The following is a 25,790-nucleotide window of genomic DNA, read 5'->3' as shown; positions in this document are numbered from 1 at the left end:
ATAGAAGCGATTTCATTTTTTTTCAGAGATGCTGAGCGCATGCAGCTTTCAATGACTTTAGCTGCAGCTGTAGGTGGTCAGCGCCTCTAAAAATGAGGCACTAATTTAAGTGCCGAACTCTAGAGGTCAAGTTAGAGAATTTTTGCACAGCCTTTTCCACCCCCGGTTACCCCGAAAGGTGTCAACGCACTGAAGTGGATCATCTAGACCAATAGTTATGCTGACTGCCCTTGTTCCCCTTCTGTCTGTTCATAGGTAGGGGACCACAAATTCAGCGCCCACCGGATCGTGCTAGCAGCTTCCATCCCTTACTTTCATGCCATGTTTACAAATGACATGATGGAATGCAAACAGGATGAGATTGTCATGCAAGGAATGGATCCAAGGTAACTCCCTGGGACAGCCAAGGGACCATAGCCAATATGGCTTGTCAATGGTGTTTTTGCCTATATCTGCAGACAAATGCAAGTGTGTCGGTTTAGAAACATGCCTTAAAGGGTTAAGATAAATCACATTTTTAAATAAATTTATGTTGCTACTAGCATCTTAGATTGTTATTAAGTTGAAATAATCTAATAGAGCTGAACACAACTGACCCTTTTTCTGCTCTTCTCCACCCTGTTTAGTGCACTAGAGGCTCTGATCAACTTTGCTTACAACGGACACCTAGCAATTGATCAGCAGAATGTTCAGTCTTTGCTGATGGGGGCAAGTTTTCTTCAGCTGCAAAATATCAAAGACGCCTGCTGTACCTTTCTCAGAGAGAGGTAAGGGTACCCTGTGTCCTGTGCCTTTGACTGGTCCCTTGGAACATGGGGTCATGGGTTCTGGTCTTGCTGTGGAACAGGGTGGTAGGATTGTGCTATTAGAGGACAAGATGCTAAACTGTGGTCCTTCCTTCCAGGTGCTTGTGGTGGGTTCAGGAAAAAGTTAAATATCCTTTGGTCCTTTAGGAGAAGGGTGGAGGACTCTGTATCTTTGTTCCATGTCTCAGTAGAACTGGTTGTCCAGCTGTGGGTGGTGGGGCAGGCTATGAGACCTTAGATGGGCATGAGTTACTCTCAGGAACAAAGGTAACACATCCCGATCACTCAGACTGAAAAATGGAAATGCTAAACTGACATGTTTTACTGCACTCAGTGTGTCTGGAAATATGCCATACGTTCACCATTGGTAGTGTCAGGCAAACTTAGCTTTTATGTTTTACTATGCCATGTTCTTCCACAGCTCCTCCATTCATTCCATGATATTGCACCAAACATACATAATAAATGCAACATCTCCACCAGTTTTTTTCATTCTACATGGACTTATCCTAAAATGCATGATTCAGAGAAGAAATGTACTTTGGCCCTGTTTCAGATGTTTCCATGTGAACCCAGGGGTTCTCCACTATGTGTAAAACATAGATACTTAGCTCAAATAGTTAGTCAAATCATTACATACTTGGTTTTTCCTGGCAAAAAAATAAATTTTTGCACACTGGGCTCGGTACCAAACGGAGAGAACTGGATTGCACTGGTGAAGTGCTGGGGCCAAGCTTAGAGACTCAAATCCATTTTTAGGCACCTAACTAAAAGTGGCCTGATTTTTTTCCCAAAGGTTCTGAGCTGCTGCAGCTCCACCTAAACTTAGTGGGAGCTGCTTATGCTGAGCACCTTTGAATGGCGGGCCACTCTGACTGAGCTCCTAAATATGAATTTAAGAGGTGTAGTTAAGGTTTTTATGTATAACGAGATACATTTGAAATTCAGTGGGCTCTGATCACATGCCTCAGGAATAGCCAGAACATGCATGTCTAGTTCCAGGTTTTACAGGAAGGCTATGATGACTGGGGGGGTTTCTACTTTGATTTTATTATGTGTTCCTGGGGATTTTCTGGGTGTTGGTGACCTCACAGCTTGCGAGGATGTAAAGTCCAAGGTTGTGTAAACCTTTGCTTGGCTGGCAGGCAATGGCTGCTCTTTCCCTCCACGCGCAGCATCTAACTCTTTGTGTTGTAAAGTACTCTTGGTTCACTCCATTATTAAACGTGCCACAGCGTTGTTTTAAATGTTTGGATCTTTATGCCCTGTAAGAGCTTGGCATTGCCAGACCTCCAGGATTCAGTACCCATCCTCTCCGTGGTCATTGCTTGGATGCTCAGAATTGGTTAGCTAAAGTTTGAAAGCAACCGTGAAGATTCCCTCTTCAAAGGGTCAAATCCAAAAAGGCAACTTCCTTGTGGTGGATCTCCCCTTGACCCCTTCTGAAGACTGCGGAAACTTGCGCCTAGGGTTTATTTCCGTTCAGGCGTCAGGACTGAAAGGAGGAGGAAGAGCATAAAAGGAAGGTGCCCAAAATTTGACCTTTGGGCTAAAGGTAGTTTATGGAGTCTTTGAATGGTAACACACAACCAGTAAGCTCTTAAATGTGGAGGTGTGGTCCCTGGAAACGCCAAGCATGCATGGCTCCATCTTGATCAGAGCATTCTGTTTGTGCTGCTGTAGGGAATGGTCTTGGCTCCAACCACTGAGTTTGCCCTGCTGTGGTACGGATGACTTTGTGGTCCCCAATTAGGCAAAGTTGAGGCATCTCTGTCAGAGTCTGATTCTGGGCATTGTAGGGCTAGTTTAATGGTGAGGCAAGAGTGGTACCAAATGTTTCCACAAACTGTTTTCATTTGGGTTAGAATAAGAGAAACAAACAATAGTATTCTGACATGCCTCATAGCTATATGACCTATAAATACTGTGAAACAACCAGAATGGTCATCTCTTGTTGAATAGAGATGCACAGATCTGGTGGCAGAGTTTCTCCTTTAGATGGGAGTTTCCAAATCTCCCATAGCGTGGACTTGATTTTCAGCATTTTTGCAAGTTTTTAGGAAACATCTGGGCCGAAAGCTCCTTGCATCGCACTGTTTAGAGCAATACATTTTCAGTTCTTTTGTGCTGCTTTATGATGGCATGCAGCAGCACCTAAGGAGCTGGGTCTGATCACTAGTTCATTTCTGCAGGGATTGTTCCTGCATTCTGATCTTTAATTGCTAAAAGACATCCTCAATAAAGCTTTGTTGGCCAGGAAAATCAAGTAAGAAGAGGTGGCCAACATCTCACTTCAGTAATTAGCGAAGGTGTCTGGTGAAAACAAACAAGGTTTGTAAGTTGCTGAAGAACAGGCTTATCTTTGCTGTTAAACCAACTGGTTTCATTCCTGGAATCTGAAGTCAGACTTATGCATGGAATAGACATTGTATAGACTCTTGCACTGCTACTCCTGCATGGCCCACCCGGGGAGAGTGCACATCACTCTCTAGGTCCAGTCAGTCCTTGGTACTTCAGAGAATGTCAGCAAGGGGGCTCATTGTTCGTATGGTGTAATTCCCCGTCCTCTTAATTTCGCATGTGTCAGTCTTCATGACTGTGCATTCACTGGCCAGTTTAACCTGCGAACTGGTGTCTGTTGGAAGGGTGAGTTCTCTAATGTGACACATCCATCAGTTTCACAAGGTTACGTTTTCCGTTGGTTCAGTTTCACATTCACTGCTTCTTTGGACTGCATTAAAAACATGTAAATTGCTAACCTCTCTATTAAAATAACATTATTTTGTATCTTCCCCCCCAAGGCTTCATCCTAAGAACTGCCTGGGTGTACGTCAGTTTGCAGAAACCATGATGTGTGCCGTGCTCTACGAATCTGCCAATAGCTTCATCCACCAGCACTTTGTGGAGGTGTCCATGTCCGAAGAGTTCCTTGCTCTACCCTTTGAAGACGTGCTGGAACTGGTTTCAAGGGAAGAGCTCAACGTCAAGTCTGAGGAGCAGGTATGTGCACCAGCCGGTATATGGTATAGCAGAGGCAGCTTTTGCCACCAGAGGATTTGAAACCATTGGGGCAGTCGCACAGCAGATCTGGGGGAGAAGTTGAACTGGTCCATGCAATGATCAAAGCTGAGAAGATGGTCTTGTGGATGGTGGGTGTATGCCCTTTGCTAGAATAGTGGTGCTCCAACTCTTTTATTCTGTACTTGTAAGAATTGGGGCTTCTCCCAGCTTAGTTATCAGATCACTGTTCTGGGGAGCAGCTGTTATTTGCCAAGCATGGCACTGAACTGTGCTGAAATGTTCATGGCAGAGACACCTTGACATCCTGAACTCTAGTGATTGTGCCTCTCGCTTTAATGAGTGACTTCAGTTCTGGTGAAAGGTGCCAAGATCTCTGCCCTGGAGACAATCTCTAGAACTACAGAATAAACAGTGTTTCAGCCTTATTCTGGGGGGATTCCTTCGAGGATTGAGATTCTCTACAGCATTTTGTAATGAATCTTCCTCCTGAAATGGCCAATGAGATGGTCGATCGGGGTGGTGGCTTACATAATATGGAGGCCTTTGTACAAGGAACTGGACTGAACCACACCAAGTCACTTCGCACAGGCCACTGAATAACCGTCGCCACTTTGACCCGTAGCAGCAACGATCCCGATTTGAAGTGGAGATCTGCAGCTGAAAGGCTCAGCATCCTGCTGCCAGTGCTCAAGCCATCGCATCCCCTGTGGTGGTGCTGGGGGCTTATTCCTAGAGAGAGAAATCAGACTTTAGAAAGTCCGGGTTGGAAAAAGAGGGCCCTGGTTAGAGGTATAAGCATCAGGTCTGAAACATCTTATCTCCTTAGAACCTCTTGTTCAAATTTCAGGCATGCTCAAATCAAGCCGCCTTCTTTTGAGGCAGGTATACAAAGCCTGCGCTAAAGTTTCTTTCATAGGATTTTAAAATGAGAGGTCCTCCCCGCTGCATGAAGCAGTTATGATCCCAGGACTCTCCTTGTGAGGGGCGGACTCTGTCCCAATGTCCTTGGTGACCATTTCCCTTTTAACTGTTGTGCAGCAGGCTGGCTGCCACCCTCCACCTCCGAGATGGTTGCATTTTAGTGTGGTGCAGCATGCAGTTGGGTTGTACAGTAGAACCTCAAAGTTACGAACACCAGAGTTAGGAACTGACTGGTCAACCACACGCCTAATTTGGAACCGGAAGTACACAGTCAGAGAGCAACAGACAGAAAAAGCAAATGCAGTACAGTACTGTGTTAAATGTAACCTACTAAAAATACAGGGAAAGTTTTTTAAAAAAGATTTGATAATGTAAGGAAATGGTTTCTGTGCTTGTTTCACTTAAATTAAGATGGTTAAAGCAACATTTTTCTTTTGCATTGTAAAGTTTCAAGCTGTATTTAAGTCCAGTGTTCAGTTGTAAACTTTTGAAAGAACAACCATAACGTTTTGTTCAGCGTTATGAACAACCTCCAAACCCGGGGTGTTCGTAACGCTGAGGTTCTACTGTACAACGTTTTGGGGTCTTCTGGGGTGCAAGTTGCATTTAAAGATATGACTACCAGCTGATCTGTTGGAGAAATACTTTATGCTAGAAACCTCTAGAGAACGGAAGTGGGAGGTTCTGGCTTTGTCCAGTGTAAATGAAAGGCTTGGAAACTTTGGTTTGATATGTGTGGCTATCCAAATTTTCTCCATGACAACCCAATATTTAGCAAGTGTGCATGATGGTTAGTGGCCTGTTTCAGTGGCAAGGTTGCACCACAAGGTGGCAGCAGTAACCACAAATGCCAATAATCAGATGTTTACAAAGCAAAACTTTTTCTGGTACTCTTAGTTCAGTTCTTGGGAAAAGAGGGGCCGAACCGTGTAAACTTAAAGGCACTAATTCTGTTCCACATCAGTATTGTGGAGACCTCGGTTCAAATTCTTATCTGCTGCTGATCAGCCCAGCAGGATCTCTGGATGCAGTGGCAGCAGCCTGGTTAGACCAGTGGGACAGTGCCCCCTGAAATGGAAGTTCTCAGCTGCACGCCCAGAAGCTCAACACACTGGGGCTATTTCAGACAAATGGGTGGGGAATTGATTCCAAATCTGGGCCCTTATGGAATGGCATTGATGGCCTCTGTGATTGAAAGGTGTATGCCAAGAACGGGGAAGGAATAATGTGGTGAGCTGGGTGTTAGCTGAGACACGCTGGGCTCCGAGTGGCAAAGTGTAACTATCTTTGCTCTAGCTCAGGGGTAGGCAACCTATGGCACGTGTGCGGAAGGCGGCACGTGAGCTGATTTTCAGTGGCACTCACACTGCCCGGGTCCTGGCCACCGGTCCGGGGGGCTCTGCATTTTAATTTAATTTTAAATGAAGTTTCTTAAACATTTTAAAAACCTTATTTACTTTACATACAACAATAGTTTAGTTATATATTATAGACTTATAGAGAGAGACCTTCTAAAAATGTTAAAATGTATCACTGGCTCGCGAAACCTTAAATCAGAGTGAATAAATGAAGACTTGGCACACCACTTCTGAAAGGTTGCCGACCCCTGGGCTAGATCCCTTGAGTAACTTCTGTTTTCCTGATCACCTGTGCACCTTGGCGAGACGTTCCTTTTATTACAGTCCATCTGTTCAAGTTTATCTTCATGCCTCCTTTTGTGAGCTGCTTCAGGACAGAGAAAACAAAATCTCATGTCTCCCCTGGGTGCAGAGACCTAGCAAAGAAATGGCTCCTCTCTCTTCTGGCAGGTATTCGAAGCTGCGTTAGCCTGGGTACGGTATGACCGAGATCAGAGGGAACCCTGCTTACCTGAGCTCCTGTCCAAAATCCGACTGCCCCTTTGTCGACCTCAGTTCCTCACTGACCGTGTGCAACAAGATGACCTTGTCCGCTGCTGCCACAAATGCCGGTGAGCGCTTGTTGGCTGTTCAGGAGTTGTCCAGTGTGTGTGGGCCTCCCTGCTGATAGTGTGTTGGATTGGCTGTCCCAGAGACTGAAATCCTCTCTCCATGAAATGGGAACGCCACATGTAGCAGAAGAGTGATTCCCTCATGCTGCCCTGATGATGTGGCTAAGTCATCATCTAGAAAGATTAGCTCTGTAGGGTAGAGAAGAGATCAGTTGACATAATTATTGGCAGCTTCAGCAGAGGGGCCAGTTTTAGGGTGACCAGATGAGATGAAGAAAATACTGGGACACATGGGGGTGGGGGTCCGCCGGCAGAGGGAAAAAAAAAAAAAAAAAGCTGAGTGCTGCCAGTCAGGACATGGGACAACCACCTAAATATCGAGACATCTGGTCACCCTAGCCAGTTTGGACGGTGGTCCCAAGACCCACCAAACTATCGTTCTAACATTTGGTCTTAATTTCAGGGACCTGGTGGATGAAGCAAAAGACTATCACCTAATGCCAGAACGCCGGCCGCACCTCCCGGCATTCAAAACGCGTCCCCGGTGCTGCACGTCGATCGCAGGATTGATTTATGCTGTTGGAGGTCTTAATTCAGCAGGTACCTTGCATATCCACTTCCCACAACTACACAGTGATGTGTCTATTGAATAACGGCATCAGACTGTAAACTTCATTCTTCACCCATACAATGGTGAGCAGTCTCTCCTGCTCTTCTCTTTTTCTGCAGCCCTTTGTCGACACTCATGCCATCCAGCTGATAAAATGCTGAAGGGGGCTGTTGCCAGTTGTTGAACATTTATCACCCTAGGAATGCTGGATGGATTGCTCAGGGGTGGTGTTTCCCGTTTGTGTGAAATTGCACTGAACACAAACTTGTTGCATGCGTCTCTTTAAAATCATGGGGTCCAGGGTAAGTGTGGAGAACCCTGAAGGCAGTAATAGAAGAACATATTGGCAGGATTCATGCATTGCATTCAAGCATACAGCAGGTAAAATAATTGCAGTGCTCTTTGGTCTCTTTCAAAGAAGCAAAGCCTGTGTAGTAAAGGCTGTTTCCATTTCCATTATGAACCTTTGTTGTACCTTGACCATGAAAACGTGGCTCGTGCCACGCAAAGCTTCATTGTGGGAACAAGAGCACGTGTTAGTTGTTCAACTTCTCTTTGATTTAGGTACACATGGAGTCACTCCAAGGACAGTGCTCCCCATTATCCGAATAGCAGGGGGCACACAAGTTTCATTTGAATAATCAGGTGTTTGGATGATGGAGAGGACAGGAGCCTTTTCCTCGCAGTCCTGGCCAGGGATCTCTGCGCTGCCCTGCTCATTTGCTCCCATAACACTGGGGATGCAGAGGGCTCGCTGTGCTGCCGCAGAGCTATTGACACCCAATCCCTTCGGACACAAACGCCCCAGACCAAGACTCTGCCTCTCCAGGACCACAGCCTTCCCTGAACCTTGTGCCTGCAGGGATCGGATGTCAGCGGCCCGGCGGCAGTGGAAGGAGCCCTCTGCAGTTCAGGTGTTACTACCCCACTTGTTCCCTCCCATGACTGCCCGGCTGCAGAGGGTTCCCCGCACTGCCACAGGAGCCATTCAGCAGCAGGGCAGCCTCCCCTGCGGCCGGGGACTCGTCCACCTCGCAGTCCTGGACGGGGGTCTCTGCTCTATTATCTGAGCCTCCCAGTTATCCAAATCCCTGCCTTGTTCCCCCAGCATGAGATCCAGGGGGGACAAGGAAGGGATTTGATAAAGCGGAGGTTCAGCAAGTAGGATTTTGGATAAACTGGACTCTACCGTAGTTCTTTAGGCCCACGGTCAACCTGCTTAAACCCAAGAAACTTACAATAGTTTTTAAAATGGGCTGCTGCATGGCATTTATCCTATTATCCAATGAACACCCACCTACTACAGGGCTGCCTCCTGAGGCCTGGATTCCCTACCCTAGAAAGATGAAGTCACAGAAGATCAGGGTTGGAAGGGACCTCAGGAGGTCATCTAGTCCCACCCCCTGCTCAAAGCAGGACCAATCCCTAGACAGATTTTTGCCCCAGATCCTTAAATGGCCCCCTCCAGGATTGAACTCACAACCCTGGGTTTAGCAGGCCAATGCAGGAATGTTGTTGCTGTGATTCCAGGGAGTTGACTGGCCCCTGCGATGTTAATTGTTAAGTCTCAAACCCGGCTACCCGCCCTGAGGGTCGTCCTGCCCGTGGTTTGATTGCAGGGGCTGGGCAGGGTGTCAGGAGTCTGCAAGGATTGTGGAGCCCAGTTTTACAGGAACTCCCTCCAATGTTGAGCAGTTCCCCATCGGGGGTTGGGTGGCGATGGGGCTGATGTGCTGATGGGGTATTCTTGCACCTGCTGACGTTTATGTAGGAATGTGGAGATGCAAGGGCTGAGGAGGTTGCACCAACCCGGAGACTCGAATAGGGACCGTTTACAAGCTCCACTACCATTCCATAGCCTGGGGGGCAGGATCCCTTCTCTACTGCTGCCTGCACAGGCCATCCCTACAGATACTCAAGGCACTGAGCCCAGGTTTTGCCCTTAACGCTCAGAGCGCAAACCCTGTATTCCCATTATCATTCTGTGCATGGATGAACAGATGGGAAAAGTCCATCGCTTTCTGCTTCTGCCCCTGTTCAGCAGAGATAAAAAAAAAAACACTTTTTTTAATTTGAGTAGCAAATTTTTATGCAGGTGATTCACTGAACGTGGTAGAAGTCTTTGACCCCATTGCAAATCGCTGGGAGAAGTGCCAGCCGATGACGACGGCACGTAGCCGAGTGGGTGTGGCTGTGGTGAATGGACTCTTGTATGCCATTGGTGGATATGATGGCCAGTTAAGACTGAGTACAGTGGAAGTTTACAACCCAGAGATGGATTCTTGGTCCAAAGTGGGAAGCATGAACAGCAAACGAAGGTACGTGAGACATACATTCCGTTCTGTGCAAAGAATTTGAGCGGGGAAGAGATGAAATGTTCACAATGGCAGGGAAAAAATCTAGTGCTGAAAATGGCTGAGGTGACCTGGGAGACCAGAGATTGCAGTGCGATACAATAGGAGAAAGATCAATACCCATTTTGGGCTGCATGCACAAAGGAATGGAGCAGGAAGGGAATGGTTGCACTTTGCATAGCTCTTGGAATGTTACATTCCGTTCTGGCCTCCTCTTTACCAAAATGACTCACTGGAGGGAGTTCAGAGAACATCAGTGTGAGTCTAGAGGGATTGATGTACGAGGAAAGATATGAAGAGCTACATATGTATGGTGTGGTTACACAGTGACCAAGGGCGGGGACAGAACTCTGTTGGTGTAAGTGCTGGGGGGAGAATTATTTGTGGTGGCACAAACAAAAATAAGATGAAATTGAGACAAGGATGACAGGCTGAATATCAGAAAGAATTGCTGGTAGATCTATAAGGATGTGGAATAGATTCCCAAAGGAAGTAGCAGAAGCCATGTTGCTTGGGACCTTTTTAAAACTAGACTGGATAAAGCAGTGGAAAATGTGTTGTAGGGAACGCTCATCCACTGGCAGGCAGGGTGATGGACACGTGGGTCTTCTGTCTCTCTGGTGCACTCGTGCATCACTGAGCGTATAGACTCCTCCACTGGAAAGCGTTGCCAGTTCACACAATGCAGGGCTTGCAGTCCAGGCTTTGCAAAATGAGTCCTGAGTGATCTTATGGCTGAGCGGAAGAGCTGGTGGTTTATATGCTGAGCAAGGGGAAGTTGATGCAGTTCACACCAACCTAGGAATTATGTTGTGGTGGCACTTGGAAAGGCACACAGCGTTATGTGGCCAAGAATGTTGAAAACCCACCTATTAACTCTCCTGGCAGCACTGTCCCTCCTTCCGCAGCAGCCTGTGGCTCATTTATCTCCTTCCAAATTTAAATGTGTTTGTGGCTTTCAGTGTTTTTACTCTGGTTTCTTTTTCCTGCTCCTTGGTCACTGAGTTCTTAAATTGCCCACTTCTGCTAGCTTTGCAGCACGTTTTCCCCATAATCATTTGTGCGCCTTATTTTAATGTGGTTTCAAATGCTAATCGCTTGGGGAGAGCGTACTGCATGTATCTTGTTACTTGAAATTCTGTGTGTAACCCAGATGCTTGGTGGCATCAGTGCGATTCTGCTGGGATTGCACTCGTTCAGGGTGGTTAGCTGCTCTGGTCAAGCAAATACAATTTAAAGTCTGTGCGCGCAGTCTGGGAGTTAAGCAGGTTGTGCCAAGTAAGCCCTGTTCAGACTGGTAGCTGGCCAAGGCTTTAGGTCTGGCTCCAGGAACAATCTTGAGTGTAAAGTCCTGAAACCATTTCCACGCATATCATAATCTCTAGTAGGAAAACTCTGGTTTTGCATAGCTGTGAGATTCCTTATATGGAGCTTTTCCCACAGTAAGACGACCGCTTTTCTTCCGTAGCTGACTTATTCTGCTCTTTGCACTAGGAACAAAGCGGCTGAGTTTGCTAATCCGCTAAACAACATTCTGGGCTGCAACCCTGCCACGTGTTGCTCACACTTCACTGGAGCGTGCATCATGGGAGTGTTGTCGTTTCATCCTCGCTAAAACTTGAGTCCTTTGAGTCCAAGCAGAGTGGGTGTCCATAAGAGGGTGTTTGTCAGAGTTTGTACTGAAGCCCATCACCATCTTCCACACACAATCAACAGCAAGAGCAAAGTCCCTAGTGGACTTCATAGAGTCTATGGCACGTCTCCCTTTTCAGGGTCAAACCTCTTCTTGGGGTAGGAGTTGGAAGGGGTAGGGGAACAAAAGGGGACATTTGTATTGGGACTTAATGTGGAAAGGTCTGTTACTGTGAAACCAGCTTTGGGGCCAGACACCGGTGATGGGATACTGAGCCTTTCCCTCCTAGGCTGGTTGGTTGATTCCATATTAGGTCAATAGTGACCAAAGTGTGCTTGGTTGAGTTGACCATCTTAGACCACTTCCTAGCTTGCTGAACCTCCGCCACCAGTCAGCTCCATGGGTGGCCACAGTTGATAGAGTTAAAAAGGAGCAAAGACTAAATGTCACGCTCCCTAGAGTTGATTCTTTCAGGGCAGGGTCGAGGCGCATTTGCAGAATGTTATCAACAATTTCTCTACATCTCTCAAGTTGTTTTCTAATTGGCTGCCGTTGACTTTATTCATGAACATCTCAGTGTTAGCCAGATGCTATGGTCACGCAGGCTATATAAATGTGTAGTTCAGTAGCTGTATCTATCAACCTGATTGTCAAACTCCCATTTCCATGTTAAGGTGTTTTATCCGCCAGCTGTCAGCCAAGATACGTTGAAAAAATGTGTGTTGTAATTCAACATGTATCGTTTGCCCAAAGCAATCTAACCTGGTGTTGTGCACTTCATTGCAGTGCAATGGGAACAGTAGTGCTGGATGGGCAGATCTATGTATGCGGTGGGTATGATGGAAACTCATCCCTCAACTCCGTGGAAACGTACTCACCAGAAACAGACAAGTAAGCTTCTAAACGTACCACTGCTTCTCCCACTGGGCTCTGCCCACATCCTGAAGCAATAGCTGAGAGCACTGTTTTTAAAACCAATGAGCTACAATATGCTGGAAAACCTTTTATTTCCTGTATAGCACTATATTTGGCTTCAAACCATGCGCACTCGCTCCAGAGAAGTGAATGGAGTAAAGTTTTGATACAGAGCTAAGGCCCTTCGTTTTCAGTTTTTACTGATTTTTTGCCCCCCTCCCCTCCACATTCAGGTACATGGAAATACTGATTTGTCTTAAGAAAATTCAGTACGTTACATGAGAGAGATCTATTTGTTAGTATCCAAATAGTTGAAGTGTAAATACAAGACTGTTAAAGTACGGTGACGTAGTCGAAGAGACACGTGTACGTCCTGTTACCATCCAGTTCATGAAATAAACCACAGCATTACGTTATTTTTACTTTCAATACTCTTACTTTTCCCTATTGTTGCTTTTTTCCATCCTTCCATTCCCCAATATTAACTCCAGTATTTACCCAGAAATCAGTGAAGTTAATTTATTGTATTGATATTCACCCAATTATGAATTTTTGTAATAAACACTGATAAATTCTAGGGAATTTTTTTGTTTATTTATACAAAATAAAATCTGAGAACGAAGGGCCTTGTCCAGAGCTTATAGATGGTTGAGTGAAAAATACTAGAAACTGAGTATCTGAAAGGCTCCTGGGTCTTCTGAAACCTTGGTATAATCCATGGAGCAGCTCATGGAATGTGTTTTATGTGGAGCTACATGAGCTCTGCCTATGGAAGGAAGAGACTCTTGCACTTCTGCTGTTTGCTTCTCTTGGCAAGGTGGACGGTAGCGACTCCCATGAGTTCGAATCGCAGCGCGGCTGGAGTCACCGTGTTCGAAGGCAGGATCTATGTGTCTGGAGGACACGACGGTTTACAAATTTTCAGCAGTGTAAGTCTGAATCTCAGAGCCAGTTCTGCACCACGTTGATTTCTTGTAACTTTGTGCTGATGAAGTTGGACTAAGAGCACTGACCAGAGATCAGTAAAAGGGCAGGTGGGAAAGCTTACACAGCTCTCTAATCTAAGCATAGCTCCTTAGTCCTTATCTTTAACAGCACCTGTTGATCTAGTCCTGGATGGTTCCTGAGCAGGGACCGCTAACTGAGCCACCCAAATACCCGCTAGGGGCTAGCCTGAGACAGTGCAACTCCTGCTCTCTTGTGGCCTGAGCCGAGAAGTGAGACTGCTGCACTAGTCGACTCGGTTCTCACCAGTTCCTCCCTCTTCGTTTAGTAAATCGTTTTAGCCTCGTGTCTTTGGTCCTTCATGTTGAGAGGAGATATGATTGCTCTCTTTAAATATATCAGAGGGATAAATACCAGGGAGGGAGAGGAATTATTTCAGCTCAGTACTAATGTGGACACGAGAACAAATGGATATAAATTGGCAGTCGGGAAGTTTAGGCTTGAAATTAGACGAAGGTTTCTAACCATCAGGGGAGTGAAATTCTGGAACAGCCTACCGAGGGAAACAGTGGGGGCGAAGGACCTCTCTGGCTTTAAGATAAAGCTTGATGAGTTTATGGAGGGAATGGTTTGATAGGAGAACGTGATTTAGTCAATAGGTCAATAACGTGCAACCACTGGTAATTAGTACCGAGGGTCAATGTTGGGATATTGAAAGTCTTTTTCCTGAGTGTCTGGCTGGAGAGTCTTGCCCGCATGCTCGGGGTTCAGCTGATCGCCATATTTGGGGTCGGGAAGGAATTTTCCTCCAGGGTAGATTGGCAGTGGCCCTGGAGGTTTTTCGCCTTCCTCCGCAGCATGGGGCAGGGGTCGCTTGCTGGAGGATTAACTGCTACTTGAAGTCTTTAAATCAGGATTTGGGGACTTCAACAGCTGAGTCAAGGGAGAGAATTATTTCAGGAGTGGGTGGGTCAGCTTTTGTGGCCTGCATCTTGCGTGAGGTCAGACTAGATGATCATAATGGTCCCTTCTGATCTTAAGTTCTATGATTCTAGCACCATTAAAACTTCCAGGTGGCCACGTTCGTTCTATCTGCTTTCTTTGCCTGTTTGTGGGATGTCGTTTCAGAAACTATTGTGACCCTTTAAACAAACTCAGAAGGCAGCGGGAGTTGGCTGTGCAGGACAGAGCTGCTGTTCCTAGTGTGATTCCAGTCTCAGTCCTAATTTATAGACTTCCTTATATTTTTTTTTTATTCAGAAAAGTCTGCTATGGGGGTTCTCTTCTGCCCTACTGGGCACAGAAGTGCGGTTTGTTGTATCTGAATCAGTCTTGCCACCCAGTAAGTGCTCTTGGAACATTAGCTTGTCAACTGGAGGTCCAGCCTTCAGACTGGGCTGTAATATTGATTATTACTGCCTTCCCTAGCAGACTAGGAAAAAATCCTATTGTCTGTCAGCCTGGGACACCCAAAAGCTGAATCTGGGCTAACATATCAGCCTGCATGGACCACAACTTGGCCATATTCCTCCTTGAGCTCCACCAGTTAGGTCTATTGCTGCTGCTCAAGAAGAGGGGTGACTGACCATGCATTCCAGATCTACCACAGATACATTCTGACGACCTTATTTTCTTGTTGAAAAACCATTTTGAGATCCAAGTTTTCCTTGTACAAGTCTAGATAAAATTATTATAAGGTGGGAGTGCACAACTGGTTGAAAAACCATACTCAAAGAGTAATTATGAATGTTCACTGTCAGTCTGGGAGGACATATCTAGACAGCAGGGGTCTGTCCTGGGTCTGGTACTATTCCATATTTTTTTTATGACTTGGATAATGGAGTAGGAAGCATGCTTATAACATTTGCCGATGGCACCAAGCTGGGAGGGAGTGCAAGCACTTTGGAGGACAAGATTAGAATTCAAAATCACCTTAATAAACTGGTAAATTGTCTGAAAACAACACGATGTAGTTCAGTAAAGACAAGTGCAAAGTAATATACTTAGGAAGGAAAAATCAAATGCTCTATTACAAAATGGGGACTAACTGGCTAGGCAGTTGTACTGCAGAAAAGGAGCTGGGGGCTATAGGGGATTACAAATTGAATAGGAGCCAACAATGTGACCGAGTTGCAAAAAAGGCAAATATGATTCTGGACAGCATGAATAGGAGTGTCGTATATAAGACACCGGAAGTGACTTTCCCAGTCTAATCAGTGCTGGTGAGGCCTCAGTTGGAGTATTGTCCAGTTTTAGGCACCACACTTTAAGAAAGATGTGGACAAATGAGAGAGTCCAGAGGAGAGCAACAAAACTGATAAAAGGTTTCAAAAACCTGACGTAAGGTTATGAGGAAAGATTAAATAACACTGGGCATGTTTCTTCTTGTGAAAAGGAGACTGTGTGTGTGTTTGGGGGGGGTCTTCTCATAAGTCCTCAGATATGTTAAGGGACATTATAAAGAGGACGGTAATCAATTGTCCTGCTTTTGGTGAACATGGAGAACAAGAAGTAATGGGCTTAATCTGCGGCAAGGAAGATTTAGGTTACATATTAGGAAAGCTTTCCAACTATAAGGATACTTAGGCACTGGAATAGAGTCCCATCCCTATCATTGGAGTTTTTTAAGAAAGAGGTTAGGCAAACACCTGTCAGGGATGGTCTAGGTTTACTCGGTCCTGCCTCTAGCATGTCGAGGTTGGATTTGATTTCCTGTTCCAGCCCTACGATTCTATGCCTCTATAAGCCATACGAAAGGTTAGCAAGAATGGCTGAAAGCTGAAGCCAGACAAGTTCAAATTAGAAATTAGACATGCAATTTTAAAACTGAGGGTGATTAACCATTGGTGCCACCTACTGAGGGAGGTGGTGGAATCACCACCACCATATCTCCAAACAAAGACTGGCTGCCTTTCTGGAAGATGCTTTAGCCAAGTGCAAGTTATTGGGCTTTATACAGGTATAACTGGGTATAATTTAGTGGCCTGTGTTAAACAGGGGGCCAGACTAGATGAATTGATGGTCCCTTTCTGCCTTGAACTCTAAATCTATGAAGTCATGATAAAAATTTCCTAGTCTGCCTGTAATTATCTTGGTGACATATACTTACCTGGGCTCAAGGGCAGGTATCATTTCTTGTCCGTATGCAACGCACAATGCAGGGGTACTAATGCCAGAACCTACTCAATGTGTCGACACTCTCTTAACTGCAGGTGGAGTACTACAACCATCACACAGCCACGTGGCACCCCGTTGCAAGCATGCTAAACAAGCGTTGTCGGCATGGAGCCGCCTCCCTGGGCAGCAAGATGTTCGTCTGTGGCGGCTACGATGGGTCCGGCTTCCTCAGCATCGCCGAGGTGTACAGCTCCATGGCAGATCAGTGGTACCTGATCGTCCCGATGAACACCCGACGGAGCCGCGTCTCCCTGGTAGCCAACTGTGGCCGCCTGTATTGTGTGGGTGGCTATGACGGACAGTCCAACCTGAGCTCAGTGGAGATGTACGACCCAGAAACCAACCGCTGGACGTTCATGGCCCCTATGGTGTGTCACGAAGGAGGGGTTGGTGTGGGGTGCATACCGCTTCTCACCATCTGAGAAGGAAGCATTGGTGGCCGTCTTCAAGCAACAATCCCTGGAGAGGTTTAGTGAGGGTTTTATGATGTGATATATCAAGAGGTACATTAAGTGCTCAAGTGTCATTCGCGAACACAAACGGTTCAAAAGAAAGTCGCCTGGTGATTTTTTGGGTTGAGGCTCCACAACAGATGAATAATTCACCGTTCAGATCATGCACGTGTAACCTACTCCCTTCCCTTCCCCCACACTTTGGTCATTATATGGATCTAAGGCTAGGCAGATGCTTCCTTCTCCTAGCCTTTGCTTCAGGTACTGCATTGATCCAGACGTGGTCTACTTCTGGTTATGCTGTTGGGAAGCAGTGGGGGAGTCTGTATGTTGGTTTGACCGTGTATAAATTAATATTGGCCAGATCAGTGGGAGTGAGTATATATGCAGTATGTTCAGGGCAAAAGACCCTAATGCCACAATTCAGTTTATTATTAACTGCAGGAGCTTGAATATTGCAAACAGTCCTGTTCATTCTGTTTCGTTCCCAGGCACGTTGGATTTTACCCACGCTTACAAAACAGGAGGGGCTTTCTCACCAATATTGGTTCTTAGAAGCCCATGAGTGGGGTAATCCTTGGAGATGTGTAGCTTCCTTAATTTCGGAGGATCTATTCCTATGACCGGCGTGTTTCATTTACGTCTTTTGAATGTAATTTACTTTATTCTGCTGGATCAGGAAAATTGGATGTAACCATTGAGAGGATGACAAATGTTTTCCCCTTTCAAATTCTCCAAAAAAATAGATTTAAACATCTAACAGTACTAAAAGACTGCTGAGAAAAAAATTGAATATAAATGACACTAGCAGCAAACTTATATTTAAATAGGGAAATTGCCAAAATGTTAATTATACAGATATCTTTTTTTTTTAAATTAAATCTGTTTTAAAGCTTTTTTCCTTTCACAAAACTTAGGCATTGGTTTCCAAGATATATATTAGAAACAGCTCGATTGCAGTATGGTCAACATCTGTCCTTTTGATCTTTTGTGCAAAGATGAAAATGTAGCACCTCACATGTGCTTTGTTTTGGAAGGTTCCTGCTGTGCATTCAGATGTTTTTGATTTCACAAAAATGTTGTGTGGGTTTTGAAATACGCACTTGGCCCGCTGTGTTCTGAGCTCTTACGTCTATTGTTGGTCTGTTTGACAGCTGTCATTCACTTAAGAAAGCTCAAATACAGACTGTGCCTTCACAGAGAAATAATGCATAGGTACAGACAATAAGGGTTTGTGCAAGGGACATAACTTGGGCCCCGGGAAAATCGCACATGCACAAACTTTCAGCTCAGCCGAAGGTTTTGTTAAATCAGTGTCTAGCTTTTTCTGTTTAGCTACACTGGAAAGATCTTTACAGCACGCTTGGTTGATGCTCTGTTAACCTAGCCATGCAGCCATTTTTTTACAGCCAAACAATGACCATTGCAAAAGTGTGAAATTGTGAACATCCTTCACTTAAAGGAGAGATGAATGTGAAAGACTATTAGCGACCAAGCAGTCAGTCCGGTTTTTCCCCAGGAGTCCGTGCCCATATATTCCCCACTATTGTTTTCCTATCATGCAGCCCTATGCTGGCAGAAGATAAGGCGTTCTCTACCCCTTCTTCCTTGGTTCTTTGCCTTTTTAATATCCCTGTCTCTCCTCTTCTGTAACGATTGCAAATGGAAGGACACATGGATCCTTGTGTTCTTACTGCAGCTGCGGTGGCACGTACCACCTGACGAAGATGCTTTGGAGTCTCCGCGCCTGCACCTGTGCCCTGGAGACGTGTCAGATGCCTTTATGTTGCCTGTTAACCTTTGTAGACCTGAAGAGTGGATGGCTGGGTCCAAGTCTGAGTGTTGTCCTACATTGCTGCCCGTGTAGCTACTTCAGGCACCGAGATCTGGCTTTACAATGACTTTTTTTTTTAAATGCCTCAAGGTTACAAACTTTGCCACTTTTTTGGAAGCAGATCATCCCACTATGATTTGATTGAGGTCAATGTGAGTGGCCAGCACATGGTATGGTTGTGGACAAGTCGTCAGAGTTCTCTTACGTCTGAGAGGGGGACAATTCTTTGAAACCTTTTGTGCTAAATCAAGAAGCAACAACGTTTTCAAAATCCAAGTAGGTCTATGAGCGCTTTAGTCAGTCCAGGCGTGAAGCCAGCACTCTGCGTTAACTTCCATCACAGAGGGGTTAGAGTAACGCATGACACTGACAGCCTGTGTGGTATGCAATATCTAGACGCAACAGGACGAGGGAAGGACAGCATGGCCTAGGAGAGACGCCTTTGAACTCGGGGATAATATTATAAAATGATGTGAAATGTATTTATTAGCTCTTCAGTATTTCACTTGCATGAATATGGTCTGTCACTAATCTAGGGCTTCCTTCTCAGCCTACTTCCCCCTGTATGCTCCTTTAGTGAAGCCCTGGTCTGTGAGAATGCCAACACAGGCTTCTGATGGGACGAGCAGCTGGGAAGGGAAGGACGCTGTATTCAAACACTAAGCTCTTCCATTGACGCAAAGGGACACGGGGAAATGATAAATACAAGTCCATTCCTTTTCGTGTTCAAACCTTCCTCTGCAAGGGCCAGATCCTGTGAGACCTGGAGCACCCTAATTTTGGTCACTCAGTGGGAGCTGAGCATGCTCTGCATCTCTTCAAGCAGTGTCCTGAGTCTGAATTTCTGCGCGTCGTCGTGGGTTTTTTTTTTTGTTCATATAAAAAACCTCAATGCTGCTTGGATTTTTTTTCTTTGGGTGTGGATGTGGATGTCTCTGTTTTCAGGTACCATGTATATTGTAGATGTATAATATGAGCATGTGTGGTTCTAAATGTGGGTGGTTTGTCTAGGGATCAATATCTACTTCCTGTTTGTATACATTTACCAACCAATGGATCATGCTTGAGGATAAACATTCGTTTGGCATTTCCATGCTGCTAAGACTTTTTTTTTTTTTTTTTTAAACATTGGCATCAAAGCTAAGGTGGTTTTCGGGCCATGAACTGAGAGATGGTAGAAAAATAAAATTGTTGTTTGCCACTAGCTGCAAGGCTTTTAAACTGTGTATCTTGGGGAAGGAGTGAGTGTGTGTGGCTGGGGGAGGGGAGATTTTCGGTTTATTTGCGTTTGAAAGTAAAGTGTGTGGCAAGGAAGGAATCAGCAATTTCTTTCAGTCCCATTCATCTTCCCAACTTGTGTTTTCCACTCTCAGCCAAGCCTCACTATCAGGGGTCTGAGTGTGCAGATTTCTTTAGGGGCCCATGGACCCTGTCTATTAATACTGGAGGTTCTGTGTCTTTCTTAGCAGGGACGTTGCATTGACACAGCAAGGCTCAGCAGCTGTCGAGTCATTTGGTGCCCACTTCCATAGAGCAACCGTGGTGATCGTCATGGGGTTGCTCTCCTAGGGGAGAGGATTGTTTGTCCCCTGCCTATATATTAATCCATCATCCCAATTTTTTCCCCTTAGCGAGAATGTATTTGCATCACTGAGTATGTAAATATCCTGCAGGCCCATCAAAAGTTACCCAAGGGGAGTGGAGAAGGAGAACTCTTTCAAAACTGCATTTACCCTTGTGACTCTTTTTCTTTGAGTAAGGATGAACTTCACTGCCACCCTATATGCAGAATGATTGGTAGGTGCAGTTCTAGAGTTCCACTGGACCTACTTGGGGTAGATCTGCTTGTACCATAATGATTAAATGAATGTGCCTTGTCAGGAATGAATTAGATATACCGAACAAGGGAGTCCTAGAGGAATTAGACTCCTTGTGTTTTGGCTAATCTCGAATCGCTTTGGGATAGTTCTCATACTTTCTCAAACCATCTCCATTAGCCTTGCCTTGAGTGCCTCGCATAATGGTCATTCCATGAGTTCACTTGGCAGGGAGATTGGCATGCCAATGATAAGATACGTGGTTCTAGTGCAGTGGTCCCCAACCTTTTTGTCTGGCAGGCACCAGACGAAGGATCATGACGGTGGTGGAGCATCTGCCGAAATGCCGCCCAATTTCTGCGGCGTTTTGGCGGCGACGCCTCTTGATAACGTCACTTGGCGACAAGTGGCGTCGTCGAGAGGCGTCGCTGCTGAATTTTCTGCGGCGTTTCAGTGGCGACGCCTCTCGATGATGCCACTTGCCACCGACAAGTGACGTCATCGAGAGGCGTCGCCGCCAAAACCCCGCACAAATTCAGCAGCATTTCAGCGGATGCTCCACCGCCGGCCAGGACGCGGGCGCATTTAGATGCCCCACGTTGGGGACCCCTGTTCTAGTGGACTGGGAATTGCTTGACCAAAGCCTGTTTCATGCCCATAAACAGCTGGTGGGCTAATGGTTACTCCAGCAGCCTGTTCGCTAATTAGGGAAGCTTTGTGCTTTTTCCCGGGTCAATCTTATGCCTGTTTGCAGAGAACAGATTCCTAACCGTGTTCAGAGCAGTTCTGAGGGTTAGCTAGACCAGGAGAGATCTGGATAGTAAGTATTCCAAACACATCTTTAGTCATGTCTTTAATGCCATAGTGTTGCAGGAATCCTCATCCACTACAACTGTGATTTAGGGACAGTTAAGGACTCATATTCAAGTTCACTTCCTGGCTAGCTGAACCAACAAGCGGTAGCAAAGAGATCACTTTGGAGGATTGGGTGGGAATGTTGCTGGGAGTCTCTGGCTTCCTGCATTCCCACCTCTTCGGACACAGGTTATGCAGTGTGCACCCAGCAGTTTTAATATCTTATAACCTAATTCCCCACAAAGTGGGCAGCATCCTCTCTTTACAATGTATTTGTATTACAGTTAACAGCCCAGATCAGGGCCCCCTGTGCTGGGTGCTGGACAGGCGTCTGGTAAAAGATAGTCCCTGCCTCAGAGAGTTTCCAGTCTAAATGGTGAGAGGGTTAACTGAGGCACAGAGTCCACAAGGTCACACAGCCAGTCCGTGTCAGAGCCAGGAACAGACCCCAGGTCTCCTGACTCCCAGTGCAGTGCCCTATCACTAGGTCATACTGCTTCCTTTTTCGGGTCACTGTTACAAGGGGCGAGGAAGGGGAAACAGCCTGGTTTTAAGATCCCAAATCCACAGCAGAATGAAATCACAATAGTACGTCTGTAAAGCGAAGTCCTTGAAAATCAGCTCTTCCTCTTCTCGCCAAGACTTGAGTTCACGTTTCTTGGCCTTCTACAGTTGAGGGTCTCCCTAGCCCCCAAAGCTGTGGAAGGAGTGCTGTCCCTCTGGCCTGGTGTCTGGGATAGCACCAACTGCTGCAAGGGAAATGCACAGCCCTGAACTTGTCAAGCCTAACTGGTAGGTAGCCTGTCTGGTCACCGTTCTGTCCAAAAACATGTAGAAGAGCCATTGATCAAAGCATTGAAATCTGTAGAGCAGGGGGCACTTACACCAGCTGAGAATCTGGCTCCGAGCATACTGGAACTGCTGCACATTCTCCGATTCCTTGAGCTCCGTTCCTTACTTCTCTCACAACCTCCGTGTCCATGGTCAGGGTGTGAGCTGTCCAAACGTGGAGGAGCTGGTAGAAGAGTATATATGCCCATATATACCCAAATATGGTGATTAGGAGGTTGGCCCACTAGCTAGCATGGAAGAGTGCAGAGTTAGGTCTCTCGCTGATAGGTTACTAATGGAAAATGAATAGTATTTACAAATTTAATATTCTAATCAGTTATCCAAACAACTAAAAAGCCATATGGATGGGGTGTGCCTGTGACAACCTGGGAGGGATGAAGTTGCTAAATCAACTCTAAGCTTCCGATGGGTTGGAGACATTCGGGCCACTCAAATTTTTTGACTAGGCTCTTCCTAGAGCCTGACGTGGCATAACAGTGTTACAGATCTTGCTGAGCGTTTTCTCTAGGCTTTTAGCACACTTCTTACAATTGTGGTACCTCCCCAATGCAATGCCCAGACAGCTGGGTTGGGGAGTTCTAAAGCACGGCTCGCAAGACCTCATGATTTCCTGCTGGCGTAGTCCACTTCTTAATCCAAGTGGCATGCAACGGTGGGATGTACTTGCCTTCTGTTTTACAAAATGCTTTTTGCTTCCTCTTTGGCAGTTGGATGTGTTTGATAACTGAAGGACTGTTACAATGCAGAAAAGCATATGGAAGTATTTATGCAAGGCCACTTGTATAAGACAGCGGGGGCTTTTTCACTGTTATCTGATAACCAATATTTGAGAATCTGGCTCTTCGATTTTTCTTTATTGGATTAATCTAAAACCTGTCATGGTTGGTTAATGTCACAGCTGACAGGCATCAAGATTATGAATTCAGCCAAGCTAATGCATATTTTGCTCCAGGTCTCAGAGCAGCTGGTGGGAAGGGGTTTGCTTCAAAGATGTTGGGAGATCTGTTAATGTGATAACTGTGTCCAGTTGTAACAACTCTTGGAAAGGATAGTAAATGCCACCTGTCCTCTGACGTTCTTGATCCTTGCCAACACAAGCTCACCTGGGTGTACGTCCATGCGGCAGGACAGAAGACTTAAGCCGGGCCTTTTGACTCTTCCTTTTCGTACACATGATCTGATTAGGGTTTCTTGAGCTATTGAAGGTTGGGTGAATATTGACTGCTAAAATGATGGGACTAGATGGGTGACTGAGGGCTCTGTTTTTGGCAACGATTGACCCTGATCAAAGCATTTTATGTCTAAATTTTAATGGCTGCAGCAGGAGGTGGGATACTGGGCTTGATTGGCTATTGATCTGACCTGATTTGACAAATCTTTTATGTTCTTATCTATCCACGCCAGCTGCCTTGAGCTACTGCAAATAACTGAGTCAGCTTAGTTCTCCAGCTTCAGCTTTCAACAGGCATGAGAGCACGTGGCTGGCAGTGTCAGCTCTGACACCATTAGTGAAGTACAGACACATACCGTGCATTCTGCCTGTAGCAGAGGTGTTTCAGGTTCCATCTCTTGCGCGGTATTGGAGGGGGGCTTTTGTTTCCCAGCAGTGCAAGTCGCCCATTCCCAAAGGAGAAATGAAGTGTCTAAGGCCTCTTGCTCTTCCAAGGTATAAACAGGGTCCACAAAATGGTCTTCGGTATGCAATCTCCCTCCTCTGGGTTCAGCAATGTCTTAGCCTAGCATCTCCCCCTCCACCACTGCCCAATCCTTTCTTTTGAGTGTCTGCCAGACCTAGCAGGATGAGTCCCATCTGCAGCCACTACCTAGCCCTTCCTGTCTGGTTCCAAAGCTCTGCAGACCAGATGCGGGAAGAGGGGATCTGGGCCTTGTTTCCACCTGGCTGGCCACATCCCTAAGGCTATAGTGGAAAAGAAGCCCTCTAAGGATTCCCCTTGTGGTATGTCAGTCTGCTCCCCATGCTTGAGACTCTTCTTTGTGAATGGTTGTTCCGTGTTCCTGAACCAAAGAGAAATAAGAACCAAGGTTACCTTGTTCTTTGAAGGCGAGTATGATCCTAGTCTTTGTGCATGTTTTAGGTGGCAGGTGAACTACTCTAGTGAGAGGTTTACTCATTATTCAAAGAGGAATTGAGTTTGTTTTGAATGAGTTTGGTAAGATGGCTGAAACGTAGTTTGGTACTATCTATGCAGGCAAGTACTGAGCCCCTGATTCTCCAACAGGCCTTTGTAGCTGGGTTCTTCAATACCAGAGAAAATTCTCTGTGTGATGAGGGAGAACTTAAAAATATTTGATTCTGGAAAATGAACATTAAGAAAGCCAGTGGGACGTAAACTGAGTGGGAATGGTGCCATTTTCACCTTGTACATCCCTTTTGTTTCAATGCATTGTACTATAATCATGACTTTAAGTTAAAGAAAACCAAAACTTTTTTATAATTTTAAAATTTGCTTAAAAAAAACAAAACACATCCCACCCCCCGGTTCTGCAGCTTCTATTTATTGTCATCGCATGGCAGAGCAATAGAAATGTGAATTGCTTTGATTGTATATTTTGGTGCACAAAGATCCAATTCCCCTCCCGCTTGGCTAATCGTGTTCTCTATTGTGTGTATGTGAAAAGGCCACTTTTATGGTAACTTCATCCTTTTTTTATATTAAAAAATGGTAGAAATGTATTGTCTGTCCGACTCTTGTGATGTCCAGTTGTTCTATATGACAGTTCCGCGTATCTATATTGCAAGTGTCATCTTAGTCATGAAACATGCTCTACCCTAGCGATCACATGGAAAGGAGGAGGTTTTCCACCCGGAAGTGACAAATATATTAAACCTGATCTTGGGGGGGATATATATTAAACCTGAGCGCAGCACAAACTGTGGCCTTGTCTAGGATTAAACACTTAAGAGTTGGTCTTTAAACATGGCTCTAGCTAAGGCAGTTCACAGTCCTGGGGCAGCCGTTGTGGCCAGATGGCTTTAGAATGGTGTTTAAAACCCTAGACTGAACTGTGGTTCCCATTTGACTTGGCCTCATCTACACTGCCTGACCTAACTTAGAAACTGGTTTAGCTGGCATGAGGGGGAGGGATAGCTCAGTGGTTTGAGCATTGGCCTGCTAAACCCAGGGTTGTGAGCTCAGTCCTTGAGGGGGCCGTTTAGGCATCTCAGGCAAAAATCTGTTTGGGGATTGGGCCTGCTTTGAGCAGGGGGTTGGACTAGATGACCTCCTGATGTCCGTTCCAACCTTGAGATTCTTGATTTTAACTTTAATTTGGAAGCACACAGGGATGCAGTTTGAGAAATTGCCTTCCAAGGGGAGACCTGTATCTGTACAATGTGGTGGGGGTTGGAAGATCTTGTGTGTCAAGAAGGTGGAAGGCAAAGTAAACAACTGTTTAGGCAGGGGATGGGAGTTCGTGCATTGGCATTTTACCAGTGGAGACCCAGGGACAGATCCCGCTTGGTGTATGAGGTGAGTTTCTCTCTTCATAGTCCATATTCCTGCGTAGCACCGCACCCACCAATACCATTACCAGCACAGTTGGGCCCCAGTCTTTGCTCAGTGATGGGGAATACTCCTCCTTTGCTGTAGGAGTAAAGTGAAAGGTCA

General features: G+C 45.8%; 1 protein-coding gene across 2 annotated transcripts in view; it reads left to right on the top strand.

Moving 5' to 3' along the window:
* Positions 1–19,728, top strand: part of KLHL18 (kelch like family member 18) — a 37,027-nt gene extending 17,299 nt beyond the window's left edge. Inside the window, exons 2-10 of one of the 2 annotated variants that reach the window (XM_039524068.1) lie at positions 256–386; positions 627–767; positions 3,608–3,806; positions 6,557–6,717; positions 7,181–7,317; positions 9,408–9,645; positions 12,101–12,205; positions 13,047–13,158; positions 16,387–19,728. In XM_039524068.1, coding sequence (XP_039380002.1) covers positions 256–386; positions 627–767; positions 3,608–3,806; positions 6,557–6,717; positions 7,181–7,317; positions 9,408–9,645; positions 12,101–12,205; positions 13,047–13,158; positions 16,387–16,773 — 1,611 coding nt within the window. In that variant the 3' untranslated portion in view covers positions 16,774–19,728. The remainder of the gene's footprint in view (positions 1–255; positions 387–626; positions 768–3,607; positions 3,807–6,556; positions 6,718–7,180; positions 7,318–9,407; positions 9,646–12,100; positions 12,206–13,046; positions 13,159–16,386) is intronic. The other variant, XM_039524069.1, reaches the window with a different exon arrangement.
* Positions 19,729–25,790: the final 6,062 nt, after the last annotated feature.

Source organism: Mauremys reevesii, linkage group 2 (genome assembly GCF_016161935.1).
Source record: "Mauremys reevesii isolate NIE-2019 linkage group 2, ASM1616193v1, whole genome shotgun sequence".
Classification (NCBI taxonomy): domain Eukaryota; kingdom Metazoa; phylum Chordata; order Testudines; family Geoemydidae; genus Mauremys; species Mauremys reevesii.
This window is presented reverse-complemented; position numbering and strand designations above follow the sequence as displayed.